This window comes from Suricata suricatta, chromosome 1, assembly GCF_006229205.1.
Source record: "Suricata suricatta isolate VVHF042 chromosome 1, meerkat_22Aug2017_6uvM2_HiC, whole genome shotgun sequence".
Lineage (NCBI taxonomy): Eukaryota > Metazoa > Chordata > Mammalia > Carnivora > Herpestidae > Suricata > Suricata suricatta.
Genome location: NC_043700.1, coordinates 33,965,385 through 33,974,573, shown reverse-complemented (window position 1 = coordinate 33,974,573; position 9,189 = coordinate 33,965,385). Strand labels below are relative to the sequence as shown.

General features: G+C 37.2%; 1 protein-coding gene across 1 annotated transcript in view; it reads right to left on the bottom strand.

Annotated features, from left to right (window-relative positions):
* The window catches only part of ADAM32 (ADAM metallopeptidase domain 32), a 157,329-nt gene that overhangs the window by 65,459 nt on the left and 82,681 nt on the right, over positions 1-9,189 (bottom strand). The window contains exon 12 of the mRNA XM_029936316.1: positions 1,284-1,455. Coding sequence (XP_029792176.1) covers positions 1,284-1,455 — 172 coding nt within the window. The remainder of the gene's footprint in view (positions 1-1,283; positions 1,456-9,189) is intronic.

Here is a 9,189-nt window from a genome sequence, read left to right as displayed (position 1 = left end):
TTGGCTGGACTTTCTTATCGGCTCCTCAGACGCTGTGCTAAAACTGCAGCTTTTGTTTTTTCTTTACCCTAGCCCCTTCACGTGACCCTGTTTCTTAGCAACTGACCTGTGCTTTCTGCTCTTTATAAGATGCTTGTGTTTTCTCAATAAACTGAGGCTTGATCAGAAACTTTGTCTTGCCTCCATTCTCTGTGCCCCCCTGCCCCCCAATTCTCACTCCCTTCCTCAGGACCTGCGTTGACGGACCTGCAGGCCAGGTCAGGAAGGAAGGAAAGAAAGAGAAAAGAAAGAGAGAAAGAAAGAAAAAATAAAAGAGAAGAAGGAAAAAATGGAAGGCAGAAAGGGAGGAAGGAAGGAAAGAAGGAAGGAAAGAAAGAAGAATTAACTAGGAAGACTTGTTCTGCCAAATGGCAAAACATAACAACAGAACGGCATGATAATTAAAACAGTGTGTTACAGATACAAGTATATCCAGACCTATATATGAATCACACCCTAATATCATTTCCATCAATTTTAATTTTTTTAAATATTTTATTTTTGAGACAGAAAGCAAGGGAGAGAGAGAGAGTCAGAGAGAGAGGGAGACACAGAATCTGAAACAGGCTCCAGGCTCTGCGCTGACAGCACAGAGCCTGAGGTGGGGCTCAGACTCACGAACCATGAGATCATGACCTGAGCTGAAGTCAGAGGCTTAACTCACTGGGTCACCCAGGTACCCCTCCATCTATTTTGTAATTATGGAATATATGATATCTACAGTACTGTTGCAAATACTGAATTGTCTAAAAGTATTACAACCTGGACCTTTTTATTGACTATATTTTCAGAGATTTGCTTCCAAGTGAATAATTAAAATCACCATATGTTCAGACTAATATTAGTAGTCTTCCATGACCATACTACTGACTCCATTGTGAAATAATACCCTAAAGTATACTTGATGGTTGGCTGACCCATTAATCTTCAGTAAAACATTTATAAAGTATCCAAATCTTAAGCACAGGTTTGAAAAGATCTTATATGTTTAATTTAGAACATAAAAGCTCATTCTAGACTCTCTTTTTGTCCATCAGCAATAATTTTTAGGAATATATTTTGTTCTTGTTCAAAATTCTCCAGCCTTTATCTATATAGTATATTCTTGTATGTGTTTCAAACTTGATTTTACTTACTGTAAATATTCTGCATGGTATTCAGCCATATTTGAAATACATAACATTCATGTCAAAAAGATGAACTAAAACAATAAATTTATTAATTTTCCTATTTATCAGACTTACTTCCTCAGTACCACAGTCACAAATTTCACCTCTCTCCACTCTTCTGTTGCCACAGATTGCTCTTGTTTGCATTTGTGGTTTATTCTGAAGACATCTGGCACCCATATTTGAAATGAAATTTTCAAAGTCATTCAAACTGCAACTGCTAAAAGTCTTCACACCACTTGATCGCCTAGAGACGAATCCATATAATGTCATTGGCAGTACACTTCTGAAAGCACAACTCTATATAATTTCAAAATGGTAATATTAATAGGTAATTATAAATGTTCATAACAAGTGCTTAGAGGCCAAAATAATTCCTGAGCAGGTCATGTGATTTCATTCACTGGATACATGCCCTTATTCAAATAAAATTAAGTATAATTTAATAGTAAAAAATAAACAAAGCAATTAGAGAATGGACACAGAATTTGGAAAGATCATTATCCAAAGAATACATGTAAATGGATAGCAGGTAAATGAAAAGGTCCTCAAGATCACTAATCATCAAGGAATTGCAAATCAAAACCACAATAAGGGGCACCTGTGTGGCTAAGTTGGTTAAGCAACCTACTCTTGATCTCAGCCCAGGTCTTGCTCTCAGGATTATGAGTTCTAGCCCCACACTGGGCCCTGCAGTGGGTGTGAAGCCTACTTAAAAAATCACACACACTGGGACACCTGGGTGGCTCAGTTAGTTATGCGTCCCACTTTGGCTCAAGTCATGATCTCACAGTTCGTGGGTTAGAGCCCCGCATTGGGCTCTGTGCTGACACCTCAGAAACTGGAGCCTGTCTTCAGATTCTGTGTCTCCCTCTCTCTCTGCCCCTCCCCTGCTCATGCTGTCTCCCTCCCTCCCTCTCTCTCTCTCTCTCTTTCTCTCTCAAAAATAAATAAAACATTAAAAAAAATTTACAAACATACACACAATAATATATCACCACACACCTGTTAAGATTTCATTTAGCATAAACTTTTAAAATTCTGCAAGTAGGTTCCTAGATCTATTTATCTGGCGCAGCGAAATGCAAGCTTAAGGGGATTGCCAGACTTCGTTGTGACATCTCATTACTGGAAATAGAGTCCTTACATTTCAACCAGTTAAATTATCAACTTTATATGGGGCAGGCGACAATCCCAGCAGGCTATATTGTCCCTTGGAGAGTCATTTTCCTGGATCTTCTCCAGGACTACCTCAAGAAACAAGACAAAGTACACCTGGTGGAGAGTCCCAAATGCCACTGATCAGGGAAATAAAAGAATCAAAGGCACAACAAGAGAAACCAAGAGACACCAATAAAAGAATACTTCCTGAAACGACAGCCCCTGGATAGTCAATAAGCCTCCTTTAATAGAGCAATATTAACAGCTGCACAGTGCATAATGAGCTTTTAAAACTGACAAGAGACAGAAAGCTAGTGAAAATGATGAAACCAAAGAATTCTCCTCTAATGAAATTCCAGGAAGAAATCACAGCCACAGAACTGCTCAAAACACACACAAACAACTGAACATGAATTTAGAACAACTGTCATAAAATTAATCACTGAGCTTGAAAAAACCATCAGAGAAGCTATTGATACACAGACTAGGGACATTCAAAATAGCTGTGATTAGTTAAAAAAGACTATAAATGAGGTGCATAATAAAATGGAGGTGGTCACCTCAAGGATTGAAGAGGCAGAGAGGAGAATAGGTGAATTAGAAGACACAGTTATAGCAAAAGATGAAGCCGAAAAAAAGGGAGAGAAATTGGGGCTCCTGGGTGGCTCAGTCGGTTAAGCCTCTGACTTCGGCTCAGGTCAGATCTCACGGTCGTGGGTTCGAGCCCCACGTTGGGCTCTGTGCTGACAGCCAGCTCAGAGCCTGGAGCCTGCTTCCAGTTCTGTGTCTCCTTCTCTCTCTGCCCCTCCCCCTCTCATGCTCTCTCTCTCTATCAAAAATAAATAAAACATTAAAAAAAATTTTAAAAAAAGGAGATAAATTGGTACAGGAGCACAAAAGGAGAATTCAAGACCTGAGTGACACAATCAAATGGAACAATATCCATATCATAGAAATTCCTGAAGAGGAAGAAAGAGAAAAGGGCCCTGAAAGGGTACTTGATCAAATTATAGCCCAGAACCTCCCCAACTGGGGAAGGAAAAAGGCATGAAAATTCAAGATGTGCACAGAACTCCCCTAAGATGTAACTTGACTTGACCTTCAGCACGACATATCATAGTGAAACTGGCAAAATATAAAGACAGAGAGAATTCGGAAAGCAGCTAGGGATAAAAGTGTCCTAACATACAAAAGGAAACATCAGAGTGGTTATAGATCTATCTACTGAAACTTGGCAGGCCAGAAAGGAATGGCAGGAAATCTTCAATATAATGAACAGGAAAAATATGTAACCAAGAATCCTTTATCCAGCGAGCCTGTTATTCAAAATAGAAGAAGAGATAAAGGTGTTCCCAAATAAACAGAAAATTGAGAGAATTCATCACCACCGAAACAGCCCTACAAGAAATCCTAAGAGGGACTCTATGACGGAAATGTAGGAAGGAATATAAGTGCCAGAGATATCACTACAAACATGAACTCTATAGGGAACACAATGAATCTAAACCCACATTTTTAAATAATAACACTGAGTGTAAATGGACTGAATGCGCTACCAAAACTTAAACAGTAAGAGATAGAAAATCTGAACAGACCCATAACCAGTGAGGAAATAGAATCTGTTATCAAAAATATCCCAATGAACAAGAGCCCAGGGCCAGATGGCTTCCCAGGGGAATTCTACCAGACATTTAAAGCAGAATTAACACCCATCCTACTCAAGCTACTCCAAAAAATAGAAATAGAAGGAAAACTTCTGAACTTGTTCTATGAAGCCAGCATCACTTTGATTTCCAAACCAGACAGAGACCCAACAAAAAGAGAGAACTACAGGCCAATATCCTTAATGAATACAGATGCAAAAATATTCAACAAGATACTAGCAAATCGAATTCAACAACATATAAAAATAATTATCCATCATGATCAAGTGGGATTCATTCCTGGGTTACAGAGCTGGCTCAATATTCAAAAATCCATCAATGTGATACATCACATTAACAAAAAAATAAATAAAAACCATATCTATAGATGCAGAAAAAGCATTTGACAACATACAGCATCCCTTCTTATGAAAACCCTCAAAAAAGTCTGGATAGAAGGAACTTACTTAAACATTTTATAAAAGCAATTTATGAAAAGCACACAGTCCTCAATGGGGAAAAACTGAGAGCTTTCTACCTGAGATTAGGAACAGGGCAAGGATGTCCACTCTCACCACTTTTATTCAACATAGTGCTGGAAGTCCTAGCATCAGCAGTCAGACAACAAAAGGAAATAAAAGGCCTCAGAATTGGCAAAGAAGAAATCAAACTTTCACTTTTTGCAGATGCACGACCCTCTACATGGAAAACCTGACTGACTCCACCAGAAGCCTTCTAGAACTGATCCATTAATTCAGCAAAGTTGCAGGGTACAAAATCAATGTACAGAAATCAGTTGCATTTTTATACGCCGATAATGAAGCAACAGAAAGAGAAATCAGGAAACTGATCCGATTCACAATTGCATAAAAAACCATAAATACCTAGGAATAAACCTAACCAAAGATGTAAACGACCTGTATGATGAAAACTATAGAAAGCTTATGAAGAAAATGGAAGAAGACACAAAGAAATGGAAAAACATTCCATGCTCATGGATCGGAAGAATAAACATTGTGAAAATGTCATTACTACCCAAAGCAATCTACACATTCAATGCAATCCCAATCAAAATTGCACCAGCATTATTCTCAAAGCTAGAACAAACTATCCTAAAATTCATATGGAACCACAAAAAAAACCCTGAATAGCCAAAGTAATATTGAAGAAGAAAACCAAAACGAGAGGGATCACAATCCTTGACTTTAGCCTCTATTACAAAGCTGTCATCATCAAGACAGTATGGTATTGGCTCAAAAACACACATAGACCAATGGAATAGAATAGAGAGCCCAGAACTGAACCCACAAATGTATGCCAATTAATCTTTGACAAAGCAGGAAAGAGCATCTAATGGAAAAAAGACAGCCTCTTTAACAGGTAGTGCTGAGAGGACTGGACAGCAACATGCAGAAGAATGAAACTAGACCACTTTCTTACACCATACACAAAAATAAACTCAAAATGGATGAAGGACCTGAATGTGACAGGAATCCATCAAAACCCTCGAGGAGAAAGTAGGAAACAACCTCCTTGACCGCAATTGCAGCAATTTCCTCCTTGACACATCCCCAAAGGCAAGGGAATCAAGAACAAAAATGAACTATTGGGATCTCATCAAGATAAAGAGCCTCTGCACTTCAAAGGAAACAGTCAAAAAAACTAATAGGCAACTGACAGAATGGGAAAAGATTGTTGCAAATGGCATATCAGATGAAGGGCTAGTGTCCAAAATCTACAAGGAACTCACCAAACTTCACACCCAAAAAACAAATAACCCACTGAGGAAATGGGCAGAAGACATAAACAGACACTTCTCCAAAGAGGACATCCAGATGGCCTACAGGCACATGAAACAATGCTCAACATCATTCATCATCAGGGAAACCCAAATTAAAACCACACTAGATACTACCTCACACCAGTCAGAGTGGCTAAAATGAACAAATCAAGAGACTACAGATGCTGGTGAGGATGTGGAGAAATGGGCACCCTCCTACGCTATTGGTATTTTGATAGGAACTGCACTGAATCTCTAGATTACTTTGGGTAGACCAACATCTTAACATGGAATATCTTTCCATTTGTTTGTGTCATCTTCAATTTCTTTCATCAGTGCTTTATAGTTTTCAAGTACAGATATTTCACCTTCTTGGGTAAGTTTATTCCTAGGTATTTAGCTCTTTTTGGTGCATATGTAAATAGAATTATTTTCTTTCTGCTACTTTGTTATTAATGTATAAATATACAACATGTTTTTGTATATTAGGTTTGTATCATAAAACTTTAGTGAAATCATTTATTATTTCTAATAGTTTCTGGTTGATTCTTTAAAGTTTTTTATCTATAGAATCATGTCATCTGCAAAAAGGTACAGTTTCATTTCTTTCTTATCAATTTGGTTGCCTTTTATTTCTTTTTCTTGTCTACTAAATACTATGGTGGTAATTTCCAGTAGTATGTTGAATAAAAGTGGCAAAAGTGGACATCCTTGTCTTCTTCCTGATCTTCAAAAAAACCTCTAAGTTTTTTCAACACTGAGTATGACATCAGCTGTGGGTTTTTCTTTAATGATCTTTATGGTGTTGTGTATGTTCCCTTTAAACCACTTTGTTGAGAGTTTTTATCATGAATAATGTTGAATTTTGTAAAATGTTTTTTCTTCATCTGCTGAGATAATCATATGAGTTTTATCTTTCCTTTTGTTAGTATGATGTATCATGTTGATTGACTTGCAAATGTTGAGCCGTCCTTGTATTCCTGGAATAAATCCCACATGATGATAGTAAATGATCCTTTTAATGTATTGTTGAATGTGGTTTGGTAATAATTTGTTGAAGATTTTTAAATGTATGTTCCTTAGAGATATTAATGTGTAGGGGTTTTTTTCTGGTAGTGTCTTTTCTGATTTTGGCATCAGGGTAATGCTAGCTTCATATTATATATTTGGAAGCTTCCTGTCCTATATTTTGGAATATTTTGAGGAGCAAAGGTATTAACTCTTAAGTGTTTAGAAAAATTCATCCATGAATCTATCTGCTCCTAGACTTCTATATGTAGGAGTTTTTTGATTACTGATTCAATTTTGTTGCTAGGAATCTATGAGTTTGAGAACAGATTTTTGTATTTCTTCCAATTTAGTTTTGGAAACTTGTATGCTTCTAAGACTTTGTCTCTTCTAGGTTGTCCAATTTGTTGGCATATTTCTGTGCTATCAGTTGTTACTTCTCTTTAGTTTCTGATTCTATTTAAGTCCTTTCATTTTTCCTTTATAGGTCTACCTAAAAGTTTTTCAATTTTGTTTGTCTTTTAAAAGAACAAGCTCTAGGAACACCTTGGTGGCTCAGTCCATCAAGCATCTGACTTAGACTCAGGTCATGATCTCACGGTTTGTGAGTTCAAGCCCTGCATTGGGCTCTGTGCTGATAGCTCAGAGCCTGGAGCCTGCTTCAGATTCTGTGTGTCCCCCTCTTTGCTCCTCCCCCACTTGTGCTCGGTCTCCCTCTCTCTCTAAAATAAATAAACATTAAAAAATTTTAATAAAAGAACTAGCTCTTGGTTTCATTGATTTTTTTCTATTTATTCTTTTAGTCTTTATTTCATTTATTTCTACTGTGATCTTTCTTATTTTCTTCTACTTTGGGCTTTGTTTGTTCTTTCCTAATTCCTTTAAAAGTAAGATTTAATTGATTGGTTTTTCTTATGTCTTACTGTAAGCCTATAATACTATAAACTTCCCTCTTAGAACTGCTCTTGCTGTGTCCCAGAGACTCTGAACTGTTACGTTTTTATTTTTATTTATCTCCAAGTATGTTTTGATTGCTTCTTTGATTTCTTTGTTGACTTAAGTGGTATTTAGCCTCCATGTGTTTCGGTTTTTAACTGATTCCTAGTTTCCTAGGACTGTAGTCAAAAAAGATACATGATATGGTTTCAATCTTCTTCAATTTATTGAGACTTGTTTTGTGGCCTAATATGTGAACTATCCTTGAGAATGTTCCATGTGCACTTGAAAAGAATGTATATTCTGTTGGTTTTGAGTGGAATGTTCTCTATACACCTGTTAAACCCATCTGGTTTAATGTGTCATTCAAAAATGCAGTTTCCTAAGTGTAATTCAAGATGCCAACAGACGAAAACCCTGAATTTACCTGCTCCAGGGAACACACCAAATTACATCTACCTATAGAACAATTTTTCCTAAATAAGAACAAAGGGCTGACTGAAAGGCTAATGCACAACATAATATAGAACAGTAAAAGAAAACAGCAAAAGAAATGGGAGACAGGGGAGGAGCCCGTATGGTTCAGTCAGTTAAGCCTCCAACTTCAGTTCAGGTCATGATCTCATGGTTTGTGATTTCGAGCCCTGTGTCAGGCTCCTTACTGATAGCATGGAGCCTGGAGCCTTCTTCAGATTCTCTGTGTCCCTCTCTCTCTGCCCTCTCCCCCCCCCCACACACTCTCTCTCTCTTTCTCTCTCTGCTTCTCTACTTCTCAAAACTAAATAAATATTAAAAAACAAAAAATAAAATATATTAAAAAGAGAGATGGAGACAAGGTAACAAAGGGAATTCCCACTCCTGACTCTGAACCCCAGTGGGAAGGAGTAGTACAGAGGACCAAAAACAGATTCTTCTGCCCTTAGACACAGGAAAACATAACAAATGCAGATAATGAAAGAAAATGCAAAATGCTTATTGATTTATGATGTGGTTTCATCTTAGCTTGGGCAAACCATGCAGTATTTAATACATAGTAGCAGAATATTTACTATTGAAGCTTGAAAAGATGTGAGTTCTTTGTGTGCAACCTTTCATTTATGCATGTGAGAGGGTTATCATTTTTTTAATATTTTTACATTGTAGTACTTGTTTTGCTTGTTGGTGGTGTTTGCTTATTTAATACATTCTGTTAAGGACAGAAATTACATGCTGGTTTTTTCCCCCCACTAGGGAGTGTGTCTTGGGTTTTTCCCTTATTATTTTCTTTACTTTTTTTTTCCTCTTCTTTTTATGGTGGTGGGGGTGGTTATGTTTAATTGAAGTTGCTTTTACAGCACCAAAGACTTAACCATCCATTTTCTATATAAAAAGTAGCTACTTTTTTGCATGGACCTCAAGTATACTGTAGCATAGAGGTGGAATTTAAGGAAAGGTATTAAGCAGGCTGTGTTTT